The sequence below is a fragment of the Budorcas taxicolor genome, chromosome 13, assembly GCF_023091745.1.
Source record: "Budorcas taxicolor isolate Tak-1 chromosome 13, Takin1.1, whole genome shotgun sequence".
NCBI classification, from domain to species: Eukaryota; Metazoa; Chordata; class Mammalia; order Artiodactyla; family Bovidae; genus Budorcas; species Budorcas taxicolor.
Genome location: NC_068922.1, coordinates 35,743,161 through 35,768,509, shown reverse-complemented (window position 1 = coordinate 35,768,509; position 25,349 = coordinate 35,743,161). Strand labels below are relative to the sequence as shown.

General features: G+C 43.8%; 1 protein-coding gene across 1 annotated transcript; it reads left to right on the top strand.

Moving 5' to 3' along the window:
- Window positions 1–3,803: 3,803 nt before the first annotated feature.
- On the top strand, window positions 3,804–8,860 carry BAMBI (BMP and activin membrane bound inhibitor). The gene is made up of 3 exons (XM_052651219.1): window positions 3,804–3,882; window positions 7,327–7,614; window positions 8,383–8,860. The coding sequence occupies exons 1-3, from the start codon at window positions 3,807–3,809 to the stop codon at window positions 8,799–8,801; spliced, it is 783 nt and encodes a 260-aa protein (XP_052507179.1). The 5' UTR covers window positions 3,804–3,806; the 3' UTR covers window positions 8,802–8,860.
- Window positions 8,861–25,349: the final 16,489 nt, after the last annotated feature.

Here is a 25,349-nt window from a genome sequence, read left to right as displayed (position 1 = left end):
CTAACCTCTGTGGATTGTTGGTTGGTAGACATTTGTATAACAGGCAGAAATGTTAGATTCTATCTCTAGACTGCAATAATTTGCATGCTAGCCAGGAACTTAAACATAACTGTTTCTGGACAAAATGTACCAAGTTATTTTTCATCTGCATCTTGGAGAGAGGCATTGCTGAAATGGGGGATCTCGTATAATTTTGGGAAACAACGGCGTTATTTGTGTAAGCAGAGATTGCAAGGGTACTTACATCTTTGTTAAAATGAGGACATGAAAACCCTCGAGGTTTTATTTTTTCTTCTCCTATTTAATATAAGAAAAAAATAGAGTGTTTTTCTGTGGTATAGAACAACCATGAAAGTGTATCATAGTGGCATATTGTGATTATATAGCATATAGTTCATAGATATCACATTTAGAACACTGTTAGAAAGTACAAAACTATTATAATGTTTAATTAGTGCAAGTTTTACATCCCAAATCAGCTTTCTGTTCTTGGGTATAGATAGCTGGTTCCCAGCTTATATTTTCAGAATTCTCTTCAAAAGGGTAAAAAGAATTTTGGTCACTGATTTCATTTGTTGATTTAAATAAAAGAAAAAGCCCATTAGAGTTTACTATTTTCTCCTTATCAACTTACATGTGGGAAAGTAATAACCAAATCATATACAAAACAAGTAAAATTCTGTATAGAAGCAATTTTTCTTGAGCCTTAAATTGAATTAAAATTGTTGTTTATCCTCTCAACTATTGATATGGCCTCATAATTGACATATTATCCCTAAACTGATTTTGATTTTCCATATTGATTCAAACACTAGTTCATTTAGTTGAAAAGTCCATGTCTGCTCCAAAACCATTAAAGTGCAGACTTGTTTCTCTCAAAACTAATTTTTAGCCATTTAAAAAGCTTGCCCGTTAAGCTAATAATGAAAGCAAAAGAAGTAGAATCATTGCCTGATCATGACGTTCTCATTCTGAATTGTACTTGGAACAAAAAAATTATACATCCTGGAATAACAACAATTGATATTAATTCAGCAAAATATAAACATCAGTGTTTGAACTCTTCGGGTTGAAAGTAAAGGAGCTTAAGTAACAAGAGGACCTTATAGTTAACATCTGTGCCACCTTACATATCTCTGTCATTTTTTTTTCCTCTTGCTTTGCACACAGATGGACTCTGAATTTGTCTTCCATGAAGTGACCTCTAGAGATTGACTAGCATCTCAGTCTAAAGACCCAGAAGAGAGAACCTAATTTGTCCAGCTGGGGTCATGTGACAAGCTATCGGCAGAGGGCCTAGGCTGGTGGCCAATGCCCACTCCAGAGAAAATGGACAGTCTCTGAACAGGGCTGGAAAGGCACTCAGAAAGATTTTACTACAATATGACTTTCATCAACACATCCCCATACACCCTCTTCCATTAAAAAGTAATTTTTATCTGTATCACAGGTAAATATGGTTATTTCCTGGTGCATCTCTGTCTACTCCTTGCTCCACCTTTCATGCTCCAGCAATAAACAATTGCTTGTCCTCCCATCCACCCAACCCCTCCTTACCACCCACACACTCCAGTGCGATCAATGAATATCATGCCCAAGTTCCTGGAGTCCCCTGTGCTTGTAATGGTCCCCTCCCAATTCTTTCAGTATTTAGGAGTCATGGTGCGTGTCACTGCTTCCAGTAGACCTTCTGGACTTGCTCCCCTTCCTGGGCTGATTCCCTCTGCTTTCTTTATGCATCACCACTGTGCTCATAATCTCTATTATCTGCCAGCTCCATTGTTTGTGATTTACTTTTTAGTTTCTGACTTTTAACACACAGACTGTGAGCCTGAACTACAATGGGTGGTCCAAAAGTTGAATGAATGTACTCCAAGTTTCCTGTTAGCTAATAATTGACTCTAGAGTTAAAAGGGAGTGTGTCATTATAAGAACAGTATTGTCTGCATAAACCCCTTAGAACTGTTAACTTGTCAAGGAATTAGATGTCAGGAAGTGCTAATCAAACCCCTCCTCAGGGCTGCTGGGCAGCTCCCCCCCTCGACCAACCCCCCAACTAAAGAAATGCCTGCTGTTTACCTGGTGCCCTAACCAGTTTAATTTCCTCTTTGACCTTCTGCTGGGCCAGCCCCCTGCTCTTTTAGACACAATTTTGATCTAGTGAAGTAATGGGCAGGACATCAGTTTATGAAATTATTTTATTTTTCTACATATAGATATTTTTCAAAGGCAATTTCATTAACTACATTCTGAAGCTCTGTGGACTTCCAGCAACTTTTCAAGGTTCGCCTGGATTATCAGTCCTAGAGACATATATACATAAATATATATAGTTTTTCTTCTTAGTCTTAAAGCTCATTTCCTCACTCTAGTCCTCAAGGTTTGACTGCTCCTCCTGCCTTAACTTTAAATGCGCCTTTCTTCCCCGCCCCACTCCTGACATTGTTATCAGGTCGCACAATGTTGGCTGATCCTAAAAGGAAATTTTGCAAATGGTTGACTTTTGTTAATCCTGGGTTTTGGGGAGAGACAGGAGGAAAGAGCTTCCCCTCAGATAAGAGTTTTAAACTGAATTTCACTTCCACAAAAATAAAAAACAGCATCCTGCCACCCCCCCCAACCGCCTTTGGGTACGTTGGGACGGGCAGCCCCCCAAGTTCTAATAAATGAATTAGCATCTCAGAAAGGAGATCACCGCCAGGCTGATATTGATCAGGGTCAGCCGCTGTGTTTGCCTGCGACTGTTTGGGGGGTGGTTAATTGAGTGTCAGTCTCGGCCTGTGTCGTCTCGCTGGCGCCGGGTGCTTTTGGATTTGCTAATTTTCGTTAAGTGTCTGTAGCCAGCTACTCGTCCCGTCTACCCAGGAGAACTCGGCGGCTCCTGCTGATCAACAGTCTGTCTGTCTGGGCTTTTATTGATCACAGGGCGGGCGAGCGAGGCGGATGCGCAGAGGGGAGGGGGAGAAAGGCGGAAAGCGCCCCGCGACCCGCCGCCCTCCCCGGGCGCACGCGGGCCGGCAGGGCTCACTCGAGGGTCCGCCACGGCTTTCCCCGGGCTCCCGAGGCAGCCGCACGGCGGGACGGGTCCAAAGGCGGCCACGCGGGTCCCTCGTGAGTTTCGAGGAAACGAAGAGGAAGCCACACGTTGGGGCGCGCCGGCCCGAGGCCGGGTGGGGAGGATCGTTGAGGCGGGGGCCAGAGGCAGGGCCCGAGGCCGAGCTCGACCCGCGGCTCCCTAAGGTCACGGACACCCGGCCTCCGCGAGGGGGAGCGCGGGAGACGGCCGGCGCCGCCCGCAGCCCAGACGCCGGCGCCGCTCGGAGCAGCGGGGCAGAGCTCTCCGCCCGCGCCCGGCCCGCCCCCCGGCGGAGCGGCTGGAGCCCTACGGCCAATCGCACGGCGCCAGGGGCGGGGCCCGGGCGGGGTCGGAGCGGGGCGGGGCCTGCCGGCTCCCCGCGCGGGGCGCTATTTACGGCGCGGAGCGGGTCGGACCCAGGCAGGCGCAGGCGGGAGCTCGCGGCGGGCAGTGTAGGCGCTTTGGGTTGCTGGTTCCTTTTGCTGAGTGGCCGACCGAAGAGAGCAGAGCCTGAAGCCCACCCAGCTGTCGGGCTGAGCGGAGGGAGCCGGGGTTGTGGAACCGGACAGTGCCCCTCGCGCCCCTCCAGCCGCTCTCCATGCTCCAGCTGCGGCCCGGCCCCGCGCCCCGGGCATTACCCATGCACTACGCGCGCCGGGAGCCGTAGGCTGCAGCTGAGCCGCGGCTCCGGGAGCCGGCGGGGGCGCCGGGGCCGTGGAGGGGGGCGTCCATGGATCGCCACTCCAGCTACATCTTCATCTGGCTGCAGCTTGAACTCTGCGCCATGGCGGTCCTGCTCACCAAAGGTGGGTGCCCGCCGGCCGGCGGGGCGCGTGCTCCCCGGGGAGGGCCGCGGGGTCCCGGGGCTTTGTTAGCGGCGGCAGAGGCGGCCTCCCGCGCCGAGCCAGCAAGTCGCGACAAGTTGTCTGTTCTTAGAAGTCGCGGCGGTGGCTTTGGGGCCACCCGCCCACCCCGGTGTCCTGGGGCCGGGCGCGTGGAGGTGGAGTGAGACCTGGGCGAGTGGTTGTCAAACTGTTTGTGCGAGTCTGTCGGTCGTGAACTTCTGAGCGTTTGCAGCCGCTGCGTGGGGCGGGAGCGGCCGGGAGGGACCGCAGTCTCCCGCCCGCCGTTGCACCGTGCCCGCGTGTTTCGTGTGTGTGTCCCAGTTTGAGTCCGAGTGTCTCGGTTTGTGTGCGCGACTCTGTATTTGAATGTGTCTCTGCTGTGAACGTGTGTCTGTATTTGAGTATTTTTGTCGTGAGTGCACTTGTGTGTCTGTTGTGTGTCTCTCTGTATTGGAGCATCTTCACCTGTGAGTGTCTCCGTGTTTAAATGTCTCTGTCCGTGAGTGTCCGTGTGTGTCTGACTGTCTTTGTGAGCCCGAGAGTGGTGCCTCCCCGCGTGTAGGTATCCCAGGTGTGTGTCCGCGTGCAGCGGTGTGGGCAGCGCTTCTGCTTGGGGGCTGGGAGGTGTGGACTCCGTCAGCAGTCTCTTTTCCCACTCACCTCATATTTTATAAACACTACTCAAAAAAAAAAAAATTGCAGCGGTCAGTTTCTTTTTTTCTTTTTTCCCCCTCTGCAGGCTTTCGCCTTTCCCCGACAACTCTCTCTTGAATTTCAAGGGCCCGCCACCTCTCCTGCCACGAACTCTGCCTACTGTTTGTCCTGTGAACAGATAATTTTTCTTAAAAATAGGAGGCATTTTTAGCTTTTGCACCCCCCCCCCCCCCGCCCCTTTTCTCTAATTGCCATGTAGCAGGCATGAGGTTGAAGGATCAGCCGGGCCAGCAGAGATGATGTGCTACAGTATTTATTTATTTTGGAAGAAAGGCTGTAATTAACCCTAAATAACAGCCCTCGTAGCAGCCTGCAGAGGGAAGCCTCCCGGTCTATCAAAGACCGGCCGAACGGGGCCGGACCGCGGCTGACATAAGTCACAGATACCGAAACTATGCGCCTGATAATGATATAATTAGGGGATCAGAGGTTTCTGACTGCTGCGGACTTCAAAAGCTTTAAAAGAAGCCAGCAGCCTCTCCTGTAGCCGTCCTGACTGAAGCAGACATTTTTGTTTAATCACCACATACAGTAACCAGAAAGGGGGGCAGACAGAAGAGCATTGTTCCCTGCTTCAAAATACCAGTCCCCTCCTGGCCTTTTCGCATGCCACAGGAAGAAACTTTATGAAACAGCAGAAATATAGTTTTAATACAGTTACACAAAAGTCTATTCAACTTGCTCCAATGTGGCTCCAATTAAAAAAAAAAGTTGTTAGAACTTTCCTAGTTACCTGTCAAATTTTTATTAGACTGTTTTAGGTCATTGAAAATATAGTCTTTAAAATAGGCTCTCATAAATATTTAAGCAGCATTTTGCTTGTATTCAGCTTTTTTTCTGCATGATGTCTGAAGTGCATGGGGATCAACATGGACTTTTAATCTGCTTTATTTCTTCTTTCAATCTATATGTGGAATTTGTCAGACTTAGGGATATTCAGTCTCCACCCACTTAAGATCAGTGAGCTTCTGCGAAAAAGCGGGGTTGGAGAGAGAAGTAAAGAACTTGTGCAAAGCAGGATTCTAACTGGAAGGTCTTATTTACTGGAGAAGGGAAGGGACCCAGGCCCAAACCTAGGACAGGAGGAGGACCTCTGGCTTTGCACGGTGAAACTCAGCTTGCCAAAGATCTGTGTTTAGTTGGCTGGGTTTTTTTTTATTTTTTTAAAAAGAACTGAAGCACTAGCAGCCTTACGGTGGCCTGGAATTTGGACAGATAATTAAATGAGACATCTTACTCAGGCATTCACGAAAGGAGGAGAAAGAAGAAAGGTGAGGCTGGGAGGAGATTTGTAGAGCAGCAATGCCGGGTGTTGGTGTTTAATTTCAGAGCTTTGGTTTCTGAAACTAAGACAGCACTTCAGATGGAGAAGCTGGGGAGAGGCATGTACCTAAGTTCAGTTCACAGCAGGCTATAGCCGTGGCCTGTGACAGTGGCTGAGGTCCACCAGGTCAGGTATCATGTGAGTGATCACTCCCAGCCCCAGGTTGTTTCAACCAGAAATTGACATGGAAGTCTCAGATCTTGTGGCAGAATGTTAACAGGCTTGCAACTCACAAACTAAGTTTTATAAAGGAAACTTTTAATCACTTCCTGTAGAAAAATTTGAGGTTTCCTTTAGGATTTTTCATTCAACCAGCAGAGGATTTTCAGTTTCAATGTTTCCCGTTTTAGATCCCATGTTGTTACATATAAAACTAGGGAGTTGAGGGGTGGGGGGAGGAGGGAGCCTTGCAGTTTCACCCCCTCCTCCCTGCCCCCAGTTTTATGACTTTCCATTTGGGCTGAAAGAAATTGACTTTGGCAAGCAAACCACTAATTGTAAACTGCCTAGTTCCTGTTTTACAATATCTGACTAAAAGCTCCCCTGCATGAACAGATCTTTATAGGCAAAGTTTGCCTTTTCTAGAGAGGTTGCAAATAGCTGCCCAGTTTCATAGTTTTAAAACCTCCTGACCAGAGCAATTTCTAGATTGTTGTGTTTCTAGTTAATAACTTTATAAGGTGTTAGCGAAAGCTCTTAAACCTTGGCACAGCCCTTCAAGGTAGTAAACAATTAAGCAGTTCCGATCAAATATTTATACTAACAAAATCAAAAAGCCTAGCATTTTAGGTATATGGTCATGTAGGATTAAAACAAGTCAATAATGTAATTTACCTTATGGTAGGAAAAATCCTGGTGATGATTATTTTGCTTCAAAGACAAAAGTGTTATTTTTAATTACTTGCTAGCTTATCCTACACTGAACTTTCATCCTCTGCTATGTGAATTAATACATTTCTAAAATGATATTTACCTGACTTGGGATTCGAGCACTGACTTGCACAAGGGGCTCCAGGGATCCATGTGGTCAGCCCTTCTAAGCCCTCAGCTGAATATTCCCTAAAGTGAATGTCTTTGAAATTTGGGGTCTGGTGGTGCTAGCGGTAAAGAACCCACCTACCAATGCAGGAGACTTGAGAGACGCAGGTTCAGTCCCTGGGTCAGGAAGATCCCCTGGAGGAGGGCGTGGCAACCCACTCCAATATTCTTGCCTGGAGAATCCCATGGACAGAGGAGCCTGGTGGGCTACAGTCCATGGGATCTCAAAGAGTTGGACACGACTGAGGGACTTAGCATAGCATAGTTGTTGAAGCTGATGCTTTATCTGGTCTCTGAAGCCATTTGATGCAATTGCCCATCATTTTCAGGTGAAATCAGATGCTACTGTGATGCAGCCCACTGCGTGGCTACTGGTTACATGTGTAAATCTGAACTGAGTGCCTGCTTCTCCAGACTCCTGGATCCTCAGAACACCAATTCCCCACTCACCCATGGCTGCCTGGACTCCCTGGCAAGCACAGCAGACATCTGCCAAGCAAGACAGGCTCGCAACCACTCCGGCAGCCCCTTGCCCTCTTTGGAGTGCTGTCATGAAGACATGTGTAACTACAGGGGGCTACAGGATGTCCTCACCCCGCCTAAGGGGGAGGCCTCAGGTAGGAGCGGCACCCACTCTGACCAAACCCTCGCTTGGCCTCTAGGGTTGTGACAGCCACAGCTTTGTCTGTCTGCTATTGATTTTGTTGTTGATGTAATTAGAGACAGCTGAGGGAGAAGCCAGGCTGGGCGCAAAGATGCATCTCTTGAGTGACTTTCATGTCTGCCTGAGCCCTAGATTTCTGTCTGCATAATAGGTTTTGCCTGTTTTTTTCCCCAACATTTTGAAGCCATTAAAAGGCCATTAATAATCAGTAATGACAGTCTGTAAACAAATGTTTTTGGAAGCTCCTCTGCCTCGTTGGGCAGCATTTCTGTTCTAAATGTTGGTTGAATTGGAAGCCTCTGTTTAAGGGAATTGCTGTTGTTCAGTCACTCAGTTGTGTTTAACTGTTTGCGACCCCATGGACTGCAGCACGCCCGGCTTCCCTGTCCTTCACCATCTCCTGGAGTTTGCTCAGACTCATGTCCATTGAGTTGGGGATGCCATCCAACCATCTTCTCCTCTGTCATCCCCTTCTTCTCCTGCCCTCAATCCTTCCCAGCATCAGGGTCTTTCCCAGTGAGTCGGCTGTGCACATCAGGTGGCCAAAGTATTTATTGGAGCTTCAGTTTTAGCATCAGTCCTCCCAATGAATATTTAGGGTTAATTTCCTTTAGCGTTTGATCTCCTTTAAGGGGGGTACCGCGTTTAAAAGGAGAGATGCTCTCGCAAAGCTCCAGGAAGGGGTGACCGAGTTTGATGGTTTTGCTTGTGCCCCCTCTAGGACAAGGCAACAGGTATCAGCACGATGGTAGCAGAAACCTCATCACCAAAGTACAGGAGCTGACGTCCTCCAAAGAGCTGTGGTTCCGGGCGGCTGTGATCGCAGTTCCCATCGCTGGGGGGCTGATCCTGGTGTTGCTAATTATGCTGGCCCTGAGGATGCTGCGGAGTGAGAACAAGAGGCTGCAGGAGCAGCGGCAGCAGATGCTCTCACGCTTGCACTACAGCTTCCATGGACACCACTCCAAAAAGGGGCAGGTGGCGAAGTTGGACTTGGAGTGCATGGTGCCCGTGAGTGGCCATGAGAACTGCTGTCTGACCTGCGATAAGATGAGGCAAGCCGACCTCAGCCACGACCGCATCCTGTCGCTTGTGCACTGGGGCATGTATAGCGGGCACGGGAAGCTGGAGTTCGTATGACTGGGCCTCACGGAACTGGACGTCTGGGACCCTCTAGAGTTCTGCTGGGCGGGAGCACTTTATCTGAAGACAAAACTAACTCGCGTCATCATCTGCGAGAGATGGAATGACCTCTGCAAACAGAATCTTGGCTATTTCTTCTGAAGGATTATTTGCACAGACTTAAATACAGTCAAAATGTATTATTTCCTTTAAAATTATTAAAAAGCAAAGAGAGGACTCTGTACACTGTTACCAGGGTTATTTGCATTCAGAGGGAGCTAGAATTGAGTACCTAAATAAACAAATGTGTTCTCTGTAAGCTCCTACATCTTGATTTATTGTAAAGATTTAAAATATATATATATATTTTTTGTCTGAAATTTAGTGGTGTCTTGTCATAAATTAAAAACTAAGCCGGAAGGGCAAGGAACTACATGTTAATTATACAAGTGAAGACCTATGATTGCTCAGTGTAGTATCTCAACTATAGATCTTGGCTTGAGTCTTTTTTTCTTAACAAGACCAAGATCTTGTTTGTTCTTACATGGCCCGTGTGTTGTTTTCTTACAGCATGGAGAATTTCTAAATGTGTACTGCCCATCATTCAGTGTCTTACTCACAGTTTTTTGTTAGGATAATTCTGGTTTTAGCTTTCATCCAAGAGAAATTGGAAACTTACTTATACCGGAGTCAGATATCATTGATCAGTTTCCGAAGTTGCCTTACCAAAAGGTGATATTTATCAGCTTGGTCCAGGTGCTCTGGAATTTGTTTTTAAATGTGTCTCTACCTCCCATCAGAAAAGGAAAAAAGCCTACTAAATGAATCTTTTTTTTTTTTAAAGTTAATCACTGCCTACTTTTAATGTTAATTAATTCATCGGTTTATTCTGGACTTAATTAAATATTTTGGACCCCAGATTAGCCAAACATTACTGTCTCACACTCGTAGTTTTTAAACCTTCCTTCAACAGAGTGTTATAACGATAATTTTTTTTACTTCTCAATCTTAGATTTTCAGTAGTGAACATTATATATAGTCGATTAAGATTTAAATAATAATTTCTCCCCCAAATGATTTTTTAAAAATATAATCAAATAGACTGTTGATTTTAGCCACTAACACACTAAATAATAGTGTTTCCATTCCTGGAGGACTTTGGCAATAAAGCCCAGCCTGAATTTAAAGCTATGCCACATGTATACTTTTCCTCTAAAATGGGACTTTATTATCTTAAATATGAGAATAATTTGTAGGTTCTTTTCTTCTTTTTTATATTTGAAACTTTTGCTTTTAACTTACAGCGTGCATATTTGAGTACCTGTGGGGTTTCCTTTTGTGAATGTTAAAAAGGATATTTTGCATATATTCGGGGATATTTTATGATCAGCATAATTTGGGTCCCTTAAGACAGGTGCCGTCACCCAGTTGATGGAAGAATCTGAGTTGAAATGAGTAGTCTAAAAACGAATACCTAGGTTATTTAATAACTAACAAGCCACAGCCCCAAATAAATTAGGCTATGGAATAAATACACATTTTAATAAATGATGGCGTTCATATTGTGCTTTTTGAGACTGAGAATTCTTGCATGGGTGACTTACAGTTTCTTAAAGTGTTACATTTTATGTGCATCCATTTTTTTTGAGAGAGTTAAAGAATTTTGGGCCTAACTCTCCAAACCTAAGTGAAGAGAAGGAATCAAAATGGCCAGTTGGTGAAATTTTTGCCCTCACCATCTCTTTCAAGCTTTAGGTCAAATTACAGTAGTTTTGGGGCTTGAAGATCAAAAGGCTTCTTGTCTCTTCTGTGTTCTTATGTCATGAGTGCATCGTGCAAATACCATGGATTCTAAAGTGGTTTCTCCTTACTCACCCTGGTGTTTCTTATTCATCACGTTTCTTCCCAATACCAGTTAATTAGGAGCTCAGGAATTCATTAGGAAATAAAACCATGAAGGATTGAAATTCATCCTCTTTGAAGCAATTTGACAACAGTGAACTCCAGGGAAGTTCCAGGAACTTCCTCCAGGGAAGGCCTGGGTGTGTGTGGGTGCTAAGATCACAGACCTTTAATAGATGAATAGAAAAGCCTCCACCTGGTTCTTCTGGGCTGAGCTTAAATCTGCAAGGCTGTTCACACCTCCCTGTTGGGTAGGATGCTGGCTCTGTGCGCACAGTGGGGCTCTAGTTGTCGCCACGTAATAGGTCGGCCCTGTCTCTTTTCCTAACAAATCCTCTCCCTTTGCTGCCTATTTAATATTTGTGTGTTTCTGCCACCAGTTTTAAAGTCAAATCTGCACATAACTTGGCCTTTCAGCAAAAATACTGTACGTTTCTCCACTTTGATTTTTCTAAGAGCTAAAATATAAAGTCTACTTTTGGTTCCCTATGAGAGTGTAGAGGTTGCCAAGAGTGGAGATAAAGGACCCTTCATGAAATAGCGACCTACCTGATTCGGTGATGTAAGGAGGATGACGGGTTTGTTTGTTTTTCCCTTGTAGAGATGTTTGCCGTTCCTTTGAGGTGTCAGTGCATGGCTGGGCTGATCAGGAACAGTTCTTGTTTAATGTGGACATAGAACTCCCCCCAAAAGTGATTTTCCCTTTTTAAGCGGAAATTTGCCCAAACCAGAGACAAGTGCTTGTCATGAGGTTTCTGTATCTGCACCCCTTAGACATTCTGCCCCTTCTGAAAAAACTGCTCTGTCGGTGGTTACATCTTTTATGTTATTCTCCCCTCCCCCCACCCTGCCCCTTCCCTTATTTTGAATGGCTCCGAGGCTTCCTAGAAATTGACTGGTGTGTCTCTAATTTCTGCTGAACTGATTTTATTAAAAACACTGCACCATAGGGGGTTTGACCTCCCTCCTAAAATACCAAACATGTCTGCTTTAGAAAATCACAAAGGTCTCTTCTGAAGAGCTTGTAAATCTGGTTTCAATATGCCTTGATTATAGGCTAAAAGCTTGAAAGCAGTGGCATCTAGTATCGAGTCTGGAAGTAGCCTATTTGGGGCCTGGACAGCTTTTTTCTTTAAAGCCTTTAATTGGTCCTCTTCTGTGTCTCTTCACCCACATAACTTTAAACCTTCAAAAGCTACATGGTGTGATGAGGTTGAACTTAGCCAAAGGAGCAATCAAGTGCGCTTGGGGGTCTCGCAGCCTGGATTCCTATGTAGACTCTATTTCCATCAGCTATGTGAACTTGGGCACTTTACTCAGGCTCTTTGGCTACTCAAGTTTGGTTCCCCACACCGTGGGGGCAGTAATTACACTTTATATGACAATTGTGGGGAGGTATAGGAGTAGGTATTCCTACCAATACAAGAGTCTTGGATGAACTCAAGTGGCCCCCAAATCCTCAAAATTGTCCCTACAAGTTTTTATTTGTCCCTACTATTTATACGGTGAATATTTTTGACTTTTTAGTATTTCAGATAACATATTTGAGTTTTGCAAGCCCGTCAGTCACCTGCAGACTGGATTTAACTTTTTAAAAATTCGCATTCAATTGATTGCTTTTATTGAATGGCATCACGGACTCAAGGGGCATGAGTTTAAGCAAACTCTGGGAGATAGTGAAGGACAGGAAAGCCTGGTGTGCTACAGTTCATGGGGTTGGTCATAAAGGGTCAGACTCAACTGAGTGACTGAACAACAAAGTCTCTTCTAGGTACAAATTATGTTGGTTTGTAACTATTTCCTTTTGGAATAATCTAAATGGCTACTGATAAGAACCTTTCCATTGTGTGTACCTATTCTGTTTTTCCATATTTGACAGAATGAAGTTCTCTTAGAGTTTCAGCTGCTCCAGGTGGTTAATCCATTGAGAAGATCACAGGAGCCAGGTTAGGTGAGAGAAGGTGTCAGAACTGCTTGAACAGTGTGTGTCTGATTGATGCATTCAATTACATTTGGCCTCATAGGTAGTCCCAACAAAATCCAATGGTTCTACTGGTTTGGGGGACTTTGTGAATTTGGGAGGGGCACCCTACTTTGTGAGCAACCTAATTTCCCTGGATGAAGTTAATTTAGTTACTCTGTGGGTCACAGTCATCGTGAGAAAATAAGTTGCTCCAACATCCACATGCTCCCTCCCCCCCTCACCTCCTGCAACTCATTCAGTGCAAAAGTCACTCTGCAGACTTAAAAAAATCAGATCACTGATCAGAGAATTTGAGATCTAATGAAATAATGAAATTAAACACTTTCAAGTTTTGACATCTCTTTACTGGAAGTACAGTTTTAGACTTTAAACACACCCTTGTTAATCTGCTAACACTGCTAACAGTTCTGTGGTGTGGTGGTATCGTTCCCTGGTCTGCCATTCCAGAAGTTTGGAGAAGGAACTGAGAAGGGAGAAGGACTGAGTTTAACCAGATAGGGGTTTACTTTTAACAAGGCAGCAATTTTCCACTGGTTCTGCTTTGTAGAGTTTACTAGTATTTGTTACTAAGGGAGGGCTATACCAACCATTCGGCTGCAAACTTTCCCCTTTATATGAATATGAACGGTGGTAACCAGTTAGGCATTGATTAGCAATCTTGGAAGATTCTTTGGATAAGCAGTTAGATAATGTCTCAAGGCATTTAAGGAGATTGTCAAGAGTTTAAGGAGATTCATTCTTCCTGGTAGCCAGTGGCCAGATGGCCTCTCGGGGGTTATTTCAAATTTGTATTTAGCTGCCTGTATCTTGCAGGGCTTCCCTGGTGGCTCAGAGGTTAAAGCTTCTGCCTGGAATGCAGGAGACCCGGGTTCAATCCCTGGGTCGGGAAGATAGCCTGGAGAAGGAAATGGCAACCCACTCCAGTACTCTTGCCTGGAGAATCCCATGGAGGGAGGAGCCTGGTAGGCTACAGTAAAGAGTCGGACACGATTGAACGATTTCACTTTCACTTTATCTTGCAGATTAGATTGATATTGGACTAAGCCTGAACAGAAGCCCGAGAAGATGAGTTGATAACTATTAGTATTTATTGCACACTGGATATATAAACAAAGGCCATGCCAGCCAAAGGGTCTTAGTAATCCTAGAATGATTTTATGTTTAACAAATTTAAAGACAGTGTGTAAGTAGATGTTGGAATTTGTCAGTGGTTTGTTTTTAGACATGTGAAGACTGTGAAAGATCTTGCGTTATAAACCTAATGGGACAAAAATTGTTTAAGCAGTGAAAACCAAGCGAAAGGCATGAAGCTCCTTATCCTGGGTCTCTCCCTCTTGGAACTGCCCTGGGTCTGATGAGAACAGTGGAGAAACACCGCACTTCAAGCAGTTTCTCTTTTCAAGTGTTAGACGTTCAGGTGGAAACATGTTTTACTAAATGTAGTGGATGTGATTTAAAAAAAAATAATTTATTTTTAATTGAAGGATCCTTGCTTTGATACCACAGATTTTAACTCACAGTTGCCTTGGTGAATGGGGTATTTCTCACCTGGACTTAAGGCTTAAACTGTGAACTCCCAGCGGGGAGGATCTAGGATTAGTCACCTTTGTAGGTTTCCAAAATCCAAGGGGAGAATGAGATGAAGAAAGATCAAGGCTTCTTGTCAACGGGTGCCTGAGTTTAGATTATCAGTAAATAAACATTGTCTTTCTGTTTGTTTCTTTACCCCAAACTATTGTTTCTACCCGCAGCCTAAAGGAAAACGAATTACTTATGAAGGGTTTGAGGTGTGGCCAGCTTGTAAAGTTAGCGTAGCCTCCAAGCTCATTGAAGGAAACGGACTCACCAAGAAGTACGTCCTCACTGCCTATGAATCCAAGAGTTGTATTTTCATCTTATTATTTTAAAATATTCAAAGTTTCGTCAAACATGGTTTCTCTAAGGAGTTAAGAACAAGCCCCTGAGAGCTGTGGTCATCACAAAGCTCAAGGTTCCAGAATGTGCGGGCAGACACACCATTTCACCTTTAATCGTTCGTCTCAGCCCCATTGGGGCAACTTTAGCAAGTGCTTTTTCCTTCTCTTGGAAATGAGCCTCTGACCAGAGGCTGTAATGAAAGCAGTGTGTAGTTTGCTCAGTCTTTCATTCAAGGGCACACCAAAAGTTATAAATAAATCCCCTGCCCCCCTCAAACATTTAGCATTTTCCTTTGAAAATGCTTCACTTCAAAACTCAAGTGGTTCTGGTGCATCCATTTACAGTTTTATAATTTAGACTTTTGCAGGGCTTTCTTTTATTGTATTATTATATAGTTTATATTATTTTAATATTATATATTATATCACTATTATGACATAATATCATAAGGTGAGTGTTCAGTCACTTAAGTTGTGTCTGACTCTTCTGTGACCCCCTGGACTATAGCCCACTATGCTCCTCTGTCCATGAGATTTCCCAGGCAAGATTACTGGAATGAGTTGCTGATTCCTTCTCCAGGGGATCTTCCTGACCAAGGAATGTAACCCATAGGATAAAACTGATAGAACATCAATAACATTAATTTATTGATATTGTTTATGTATTTCTACATATATCAATAACTTATTTATATTTATAATATATACAAACATACCAATAATGTATTAATCATATTAATATAATACCATAATATATAACATAATTTATATATACCGAGTGTAGCCAAAAATATTCTATGTGTGTGTGTTAGTTGCTCAGTTGTGTCTGACTCTTTGTGACCCCATGGATTGTAGCCCACCAGGCTCCTCAGTCCGTGGGATCCTCTAGGCAAGAATACTGGAGTCACTTGCCATTCCCTTCTCCAGGGAATCTTCTTGACCCAGGGATTTAACCTAGATCTCCTGAATTGCAGACAGATTCTTTACTGTCTTAGCCACCAGGAAATCTGTAAAAAACAATTCTATATTATATTATTATTTTATTATTATATCATTTATTATATTTTATATATATATTATTTTTCTTAAGAAATAACTTAAATAACCGAAGGTAAATTAAAAAAAAATGTACGTATGGGTAGAGGGTGATCATTTGTGCCTTCCCAGTTGTTGTATTATTTCCAGTTTCCCATAGTCCCTTTCTGTCCTTTATCGAGCCCCTCTTTGCATGAAATGTTCCCTTGGTATCTCTAATTTTCTTGAAGAGATCTCTAGTCTTTCCCATTCTGTTCTTTTCCTCTATTTCTTTGCATTGACTGCTGAAGAAGGCTTTCTTATCTCTTCTTGCTATTCTTTGGAACTCTGCATTCAGATGCTTATATCTTTCCTTTTCTCCTTTGCTTTTTGCCTCTCTTCTTTTCACAGCTATTTGTAAGGCCTCCCCAGACAGCCATTTTGCTTTTTTGCATTTCTTTTCCATGGGGATGGTCTTGATCCCTGTCTCCTGTACAATGTCACGAACCTCATTCCATAGTTCATCAGGCACTCTATCTATCAGATATAGACCCTTAAATCTATTTCTCACTTCCACTGTATAATCATAAGGGATTTGATTTAGGTCATACCTGAATGGTCTAGTGGTTTTCCCTACTTTCTTCAATTTAAGTCTGAATTTGGTAATAAGGAGTTCATGATCTGAGCCACAGTCAGCTCCCAGTCTTGTTTTTGTTGACTGTATAGAGCTTCTCCATCTTTGGCTGCAAAGAATATAATCAGTCTGATTTTGGTGTTGACCATCTGGCGATGTCCATATGTAGAGTCTTCTCTTGTGTTGTTGGAAGAGGGTGTTTGCTATGACCAGTGCATTTTCTTGGCAAAACTCTATTAGTCTTTGCCCTGCTTCATTCTGCATTCCAAGGCCAAATTTGCCTGTTACTCCAGGTGTTTCCTGACTTCCTACTTTTGCATTCCAGTCCCCTATAATGAAAAGGACATCATTTTTGGGTGTTAGTTCTAAAAGGTCTTGTAGGTCTTCATAAAACCATTCAACTTCAGTTTCTTCAGCGTTACTGGTTGGGGCATAGACTTAGATAACTGTGATATTGAATGGTTTGCCTTGGAGACGAACAGAGATCATTCTGTCATTTTTGAGATTGCATCCAAGTACTGCATTTCGGACTCTTTTGTTGACCACGATGGCTACTCCATTTCTTCTGAGGGATTCCTGTCCGCAGTAGTAGATATAATGGTCATCTGAGTTAAATTCACCCATTCCAGTCCATTTTAATTCTCTGATTCCTAGAATGTCGACGTTCACCCTTGCCATCTCTTGTTTGACCACTTCCAATTTGCCTTGATTCATGGACCTGACATTCCAAGTTCCTATGCATTATTGCTCTTTACAGCATCGGATCTTACTTCTATCACCAGTCACATCCACAGCTGGGTATTGTTTTTGCTTTGGCTCCATCCCTTCATTCTTTCTGGAGTTATTTCTCCATTGATCTCCAGTAGCATATTGGGCACCTAATGACCTAAATCAAATCCCTTATGATTATACAGTGGAAGTGAGAAATAGATTTAAGGGTCTATATCTGATAGATAGAGTGCCTGATGAACTATGGAATGAGGTTCGTGACATTGTACAGGAGACAGGGATCAAGACCATCCCCATGGAAAAGAAATGCAAAAAAGCAAAATGGCTGTCTGGGGAGGCCTTACAAATAGCTGTGAAAAGAAGAGAGGCAAAAAGCAAAGGAGAAAAGGAAAGATATAAGCATCTGAGTGCAGAGTTCCAAAGAATAGCAAGAAGAGATAAGAAAGCCTTCTTCAGCAGTCAATGCAAAGAAATAGAGGAAAAGAACAGAATGGGAAAGACTAGAGATCTCTTCAAGAAAATTAGAGATACCAAGGGAACATTTCATGCAAAGAGGGGCTCGATAAAGGACAGAAATGGTATGGACCTAACAGAAGCAGAAGATATTAAGAAGAGGTGGCAAGAATACACAGAAGAACTGTACAAAAAAGATCTTTACAACCCAGATAATCATGATGATGTATTCACTAATCTAGAGCCAGACATCTTGGAATGTGAAGTCAAGTGGGCCTTAGAAAGCATCACTAAGAACAAAGCTAGTGGAGGTGATGGAATTCCAGTTGAGCTATTTCAAATCCTGAAAGATGATGCTGTGAAAGTGCTGCACGCAATATGCCAGCAAGTTTGGAAAACTCAGCAGTGGCCACAGGACTGGAAAAGGTCAGTTTTCATTCCAATCTCAAAGAAAGGCAATGCCAAAGAATGTTCAAACTACCGCACAATTGCACTCATCTCACACGCTAGTAAAGTAATGCTCAAAATTCTCCAAGCCAGGCTTCAGCAATACATGAACCGTGAACTCCCAGATGTTCAAGCTGGATTTAGAAAAGGCAGAGGAACCAGAGATCAAATTGCCAACATCCACTGGATCATGGAGAAAGCAAGAGAGTTCCAGAAAAACATCTATTTCTGCTTTATTGACTATGCCAAAGCCTTTGACTGTGTGGATCACAATAAACTGTGGAAAATTCTGAAAGAGATGGGAATACCAGACCACCTAACCTGCCTCTTGAGAAATCTGTATGCAGGTCAGGAAGCAACAGTTAGAACTGGACATGGAACAGCAGACTGGTTCCAAATAGGAAAAGGAGTACGTCAAGGCTGTATGTTGTCACCCTGCTTGTTTAACTTCTATGCAGAGTACATCATGAGAAACGCTGGACTGGAAGAAGCACAAGCTGGAATCAAGATTGCCGGGAGAAATATCAATAACCTCAGATATGCAGATGACACCACCCTTATGGCAGAAAGTGAAGAGGGGCTAAAAAGCCTGTTGATGAAAGTAAAAGAGGAGAGTGAAAAATTGGCTTAAAGCTCAAATTCAGAAAACGAAGATCATGGCATCTGGTCCCATCACTTCATGGGAAATAGATGGGGAACCAGTAGAAACAGTGTCAGACTTTATTTTTTGGGGCTTCAAAATCACTGCAGATGGTGACTGCAGCCATGAAATTAACAGACGCTTGCTCCTTGGAAGAACAGTTGTGACCAACCTAGATAGTATATTCTAAAGCAGAGACATTACTTTGGCGACTAAGGTCCGTCTAGTCAAGGCTGGTTTTTCCTGTCGTCATGTATGGATGTGAGAGTTGGACTGTGAAGAAAGCTGAGCGCTGAAGAATTGATGCTTTTGAACTGTGGTGTTGCAGAAGACTCTTGAGAGTCCCTTGGACTGCAAGGAGATCCAACCAGTCCATTCTGAAGGAGATCAGCCCTGGGATTTCTTTGGAAGGAATGATGCTAAAGCTGAAGCTCCAGTACTTTGGCCACCTCATGCGAAGAGTTGACTTATTGGAAAGGACTGTGATGCTGGGAGGGATTGGGGGCAGGAGGAGAAGGGAACGACCGAGGATGAGATGGCTGGATGGCATCACGGACTCGATGGACGTGAGTCTGAGTGAACTCCGGGAGATGGTGATGGACAGGGAGGCCTGGCGTGCTGCGATTCATGGGGTCGCAAAGAGTCGGACATGACTGAGCAACTGAACTGGAACTGGAATAGTCCCTTTATTTATTTAGTAATATTTTGTATGTACACGTATTTACATTTTCCACGAGACCTGGCTCAAACCAAATTCAACCTGCTTCCAGTAGTGTTTGCTAAAAATACAGATAAAGTGTGGAAAGAAGAAACCCCATTTCTCCAAAAGCAGCTCTGTTGTCCGTCAACATTTTCAAAGGCAAACTTCTCTGCAAACCTGGTGTGGCTGCCAGCCCGCTGGACTCCCCCGGGACTCTTCCTGTCCGAAAGGGTGGAGGGGCACTGCTGTCGAAGGCTGCCTGAAGGCAGATAGTCCGTCCCTCTGGGATGCTATTGTCAAGGGTCATTTCCCAGGCCTGACACTTGATTGTGAAGCAGGTTCGGAGGTCAGGCTTTCCTGGCGCTGGTTTGTGACAAGCACCAGGAGTAGACCATAAACTCCCTCATCCTTAGCCATCTTGTTTAACCACAGGAGGCGGTCGGTTGGTATTTATATGCAAATTGGGGTGAGTACCTAACAGGTGGCGTTGAAATGTTCAATTTGTTTATCTCATCCTGGGAAGCCCGGCCTTTTCTCGGCGGAGGAAGATTTATGGGGCTGTTTTTCCTGGCTCTCAGCAGTGAATTAAGTCCAGCGGGGCCTTTGGCATCTTCATTCACTCAAGCTGGCCATCAAGAGTGGAAGCTCTGCTGGCCCTGGGGACTGACCTGGACAGAGGAGCCCCTGGGAAGGCACTGCCTCTCAGGTGGGGACAGCAGGTAATGGAAAGGGCAAAAACTCCTGTCTTCAGAATATCTACCACACAAATATCTCATCCGGAAAAAAAATAAACTGGCCATTTCCCTTGGCCTCCTCTCCATACCTGTTCTGGGAAAACGTCCGTCCTTCCTGGGCTTGAAGAAGGTCTGCCAGAAGTCTCTCTCTAGAAGGGTCTCTGTAGGAACTTGTTTTAGTCAGAGGTTCAAAGTGCTCATCATCACATGTTAACAGTCCTTGTGGACCTAGGAGCCTGGTGGGCTGCAGTCCACAGTGTCGCAGAGAGTCGGACATGACTGGAGTGACTGAGCATACACACACACACACACACACACACACACACACACACGTCATGGTGGGTATGGTTTTGGCTCAAGAGATCTGGCTTGCCACCTGTGGTGTGGTCTCAGTCTAAGGATGAGCTCTGTTTCCTCACTGACACAATGAGGATGATAATGTTATCTTACATAGATTGAGATTGGGTTGTTGGGAGGATTAACTAAGATAAAGAAAGATTTAGCTCCATTCCTTGCAGAGCTGTAAATGTTAGCCATTACTGCAAGGTATTGTTCCTTCACAAACCCTCTCAAAGATTAGAGTGCCCTGGGGAACCCCACGCCTACTCTACAGACCGGGAGCCAGACTGGATGAATTCACAGATCTAGTGATATTTAATCATTTTTATTACTGAGTGTCTTTAATTTATCCAAGTTAGCCTTCCGTGTTTATAGTTTGCTCGAGACAGTAGGAAAGGGGCTTCCCTTTGCCTGGTGGTCCAGTGGTGCTCTGGCCGCTGCAGTGACAAACCCATGCACTTCATCTGGGAAGTAGCCTTTGCTCACCACAACGAGAGAAAGCCCGAACGTAGCAATGAAGTCCCAGTGCATGAAAAAAAAAAAAGAGAGAGAGAGAGTAGGAAAGCAACCTCATTTTGATATAAAAATATTGAAACTACAATATCCTTGGTAGGAAAAGATGACTTATTAGGAACCACTGTGATGTTCGCATTAGCCCAGAGCAGATTGTGGGAACACTCCCCACAGTCAGGAAGGGCATGTTATCTGCTCCCTTGGACAACAAATGCCTGTTTTTGCATTTGCATTCTGTTAATAAATACACACCTGTCGACTGTGCGACTTTGCCTGGGTGACCAGCCACAGTTCACCGCTTCAAGCCCAGGTAACTCAAACATGTGGCCCAACCCCCTGTCTTGCCGCTTGGGAGTCCATGTGCTAGTCTGGTGAGGGTCACCCCTATTGGAAGGCAAGAGGCAAATTAAAATGTTGTACTGGAACATTCCTGGATTCTGTAAATAGAGTAAGGACTGTTCTCATGAGAATCCATGTTTTTTTTTAAAATTTATTTATTTTTAATTGGAGGATAATTGCTTTACAGTATTGTGTTGGCTTCTGCCGTACATCAACAGGAAGAATCCGTTTCTATGAAATCTGTTGGTCCGACACCATACTGCAGTTTTGATGACAGCAGTGCTCAGTTGGTTCAGTGGTATCCGACTCTTGGCAACTTCAAGGCTGCTCTGAATTCATGGGCCCATGAATGACTAGCTGGGCCTGGTGGGATGAGATGTTACAGGTTTTCTGACCAAACGGTTGGCCCACGAAGGCAGCTGGTCAGGGCTTACAGCCACTTGCTCACCTGTAGAGGGTGAGCAGGGGGCTCAACCCAGGCTGTCCGAGAGGGTCATCACCTCCCTGGCCAGGCCGCGTGGGGATGTGCAGCCCCTAGTGGTGGTCTCTGCTTGGTTGAGGATGTGTCACAGCCTTGGTTGGACATGGGGAAGAGTTGCAGAGCCTTCCTGCACGTTCTGGTCAGTTCCCGAATCTCCTGCATTGGCAGGCAGATACTTAACCACTGGACCATCAGGCAAGTTCGAAGTCAGTTTTCAGTGTTTGAAAAAGAAGCCATTTGTTCAAAGATTCCATACTGACTAGTGAGACTGAGTTAATAACGCCATCTTTCGCCTTCATGTTTTTCATTTGTAAAATGAGAGTCACAGTAACACTGTTTTCCTCCCAGCTCCAAAGTGAACTATGGGAAGTCTATGTTGCTAGCAAGTTCCTCTGAGCTCCCTGGAAAGGCAGTGAAAAATAAGTTATGGTGAAGATACTATTTTGAAATGAGGATAAGCTGTTTCTTGTGTTTCTGTATTTTTATTTCCTTTGTACTTTTTGTTCTGTTACTCTTTCAGTCTCAGTTTTGATTCATTTCTCCTCTCCCTAATGTTTATAGTGGTTTAGTGGCTAAGTTGTGTTCCATCTCTTTGCAACCCCGTAGACTGTAGCCCACAAGGATCCTCTGTCCATGGGGTTCTCCAGGCAAGAATACTGGAGTGGGTTGCCACTTCCTCTCCCAGGGGATCTTCCTGACCCAAGAATAGAACCTGCATCTCCCGAGTCTCCTGCTTGGCAGGCGGAGTTTTTACCACTGAGCCATCTTGGAAGCCCAGTTGTTTATAATGAAACTATAAAGCTTGCTTTATGAAGACACAACATGGTTTACACAGCAGTTACAAGGTTAAGGCCATCCTTCCTTTTTTTCTACCAATATAAGAATTACCTGTTTGGAATAGTGTTTAAAATTGAATTTACATTCACAAAAAAATCTCAGGCTTAGAATTTGGGCCAGGGTGGGTAGAGAGAGAAAAGAGAGAAGTCCAAAGAGTATGATTATCAAAAGTAGCGGGGACTTCCCTCGTGGTCCAGTGGCAAGGACTCTGTGCTCCCAATGCAGGGGGCCAGGGTTCAACTCCTGGGCAGGGAATTAGATCCTAAATTCCTCAAATAAAGATCCCATGTGCCTCGACTAATACCTGGCACAGCCAAATAAATAAATATTTTTTAAAAAATGAATTGACTTCTAAATGAAAATTGGCAGGAACACTGTTGAATATTGTTGAAAACAAACATGCTGAGTTTTCTTAATGTCCTGAATGAAAATGAAGCAAAAGAAAACATCAAGTTTTCAATAAGAACAATAACAACAAAAAAAAAAAGGAGGAGGAAGGAAAGATAAAATGACACAGCAAAATTAAAGACCTTGAAATTCTGCTTTAAAATGACCTTAACCTTTGTACTTTTTCACTACTTAAGGCAAGTATTATATAGTGATGAAATGGTTTTTTGTTTTTGAAAAGTTTGTACATTAGCTGAAATGTTAAGATTGGTAATCTGTGTCATGGTTAGAGCATCAAGAAGAAATATTTATGTTACTTGTTCACCTAGGCCTTGTGTTTAATATTTAAATATTGCAAACAGGGGCCTTTTTCTGTCTACCCCACAGTGGAAAGAAACTGGCTAAGTGACTTGCCTGAGGCAACGCTGTGAACAGGGATTTCTGCCTCAGACTACATTCCTGGGCCACATTCTCCTAATAGAGCCTGAAAGCTTGTGAGAAAAATAAAATCAAGTTCACAGCATTTTATTTCTGAATGGAAACTGGACAATGGCACTTTGTCTGAAATCGGGTCTCTACCTTTCAGGAGGACGAAACCACGTTAAACCCAAACCACACTCTTTCTGCCAAGTCTCACCTCCTTCCTCCCAGTGGGGCCAGGAAGGAATTGTCTGCCTAGCTGATTTCTGGTCCTTGTAGGGGGTGGGGTGGGTGGAAGCTGAGAAGAAATTTCTTCTCTTCTTTCCAGGTTTATTTCCTCAAGGGAAAAGCCCATGTTTTATGTGTTGTTCTGGCAGCAGTGGGGAAAAATTTTCATTCTTTTCTCTGATGACCACCTGATGATGGAAAGAAGGAGAGGCCGTTCCTCGCCTGCCTTTTTCTGGCCTTGGGGTGAGGCAGAGAGAGGGAGTGAAAATATAGTCTCATCCACTCTCTTACTTCTGGTTGCCTCTTACCTTTTTGCAAACCACCCTTCTAGCCAAAAGCAGCAGAAATCAATTGATTTGTGTGACCTTTTGTGGTTTCTGTGAGTGAACCTTTCTGAAAGATCTCTTTTTGTTTGAGAGAGAGAGAGAAATTTTTCCCTTGGAAGTATAGATGTAGAAAAAAAAAATGATGTGTTGAATTTACTCTCTTACTAGTCTTGATTTTAAATTCTTTGTTAAGAACTGAAATTCTTGGTACAATTTCAGTAAAAAGTATCTGAATATATTTTACAAAGTTGTAAAATGTCAAACTTCATGCAATTTTATTTCTAAAGCCTCAATACCACTTGGACACTGTAATTATATCCAGACGGTTTCTTTTTCAGGAAAAGAGTCACAAACAGCTTTCTTTACCGTCATGCTTTGACATTTTCATTCATTTTACTTATGACACTATCTGATAAGAATTTCCTTTCAGATTGCAGTCAGTGATCACAACATAGGTAACTTCTTACGCCACTGAACTCATGGAAGAGTAGCCTTCTGTTCCAGAATAATCAAAATGTTGAGCAACACTTAACCTCTCAGAGAAAGATGAATATTTGATATTTCAGAACTGAAGTTGGGCAGTACGATAGGGATTGTCAGGTGCTGGTAACATGCTAGACTCAGAAAGTTAAGACATTAGGTTACATGGAGTCGAGCCAACAAAGGGTCAGTAGCGTGACTAGCATATAAAAGGTCAGTGTTTACCTTTTCCAAGCTTTGTTTAAATTAAATGCCTAAGAGAGACAGAGAAAACTCTTGGTTGGTTATATCAAAGCTTTCAAAGCTGCCCTGGACAGAGAGTGAGAAGGACGAAGAGACGCCTTGTCTTGGTTTTCTATCTCACACTGTTGCAAATACATCCAGCGAGAGAGAGATGAAATGTAAACAAACAAACAGAATGAGGAGGAAGAAAGAAAACATACAAGAATATTAGAAGATGAGGAAGAGATTAAATTTTTTTTTTGGGTGTGGAAAAGGGAAACAAAAGGAACAGATTAACATTTAATAAAATAAGCCCCAGGGTCACACGTGGGCTCCCAGGCAGCAATTAAATCAGGTGTCTACGACTTTGAGAGATAAGACCTTGGCATAAAGAGACACAGGAGTGCCAACAAAGGGTCTCTCCCCAGGGTTTGTATGGCAAGTCCCCTACATACCAATGAGTTCTGTTCTGAGCGCATATTCATAAGTCCAACAAAGTTAGCCTTGGTACCCAACTAACACAATCGGCTGTAGAGTACTATATAGTAATAGGTTTATGATACTTCTTACACAAATGATACATAAAAACAAGCACAAAATATAAAGGAAACATTTAAAATCTTATAGTACAGCACCTTGAAAAGCACAGGAGTACAGTACAACAGCTGGCACACAGGGGCTGGCGTCCGGGTGAGCAGGCAGGAAGAGTTACTGACTATAGGAGGCAGAGGAGGTGGGAGATGGCAGAGCTGCAGGGTCATCAGAACCCGCCTGCCAATGCAGGAGACATAAGAGACACAGGTTTGATCCCTGGGTGGGGAAGATCCCCTGGAGGAGGATA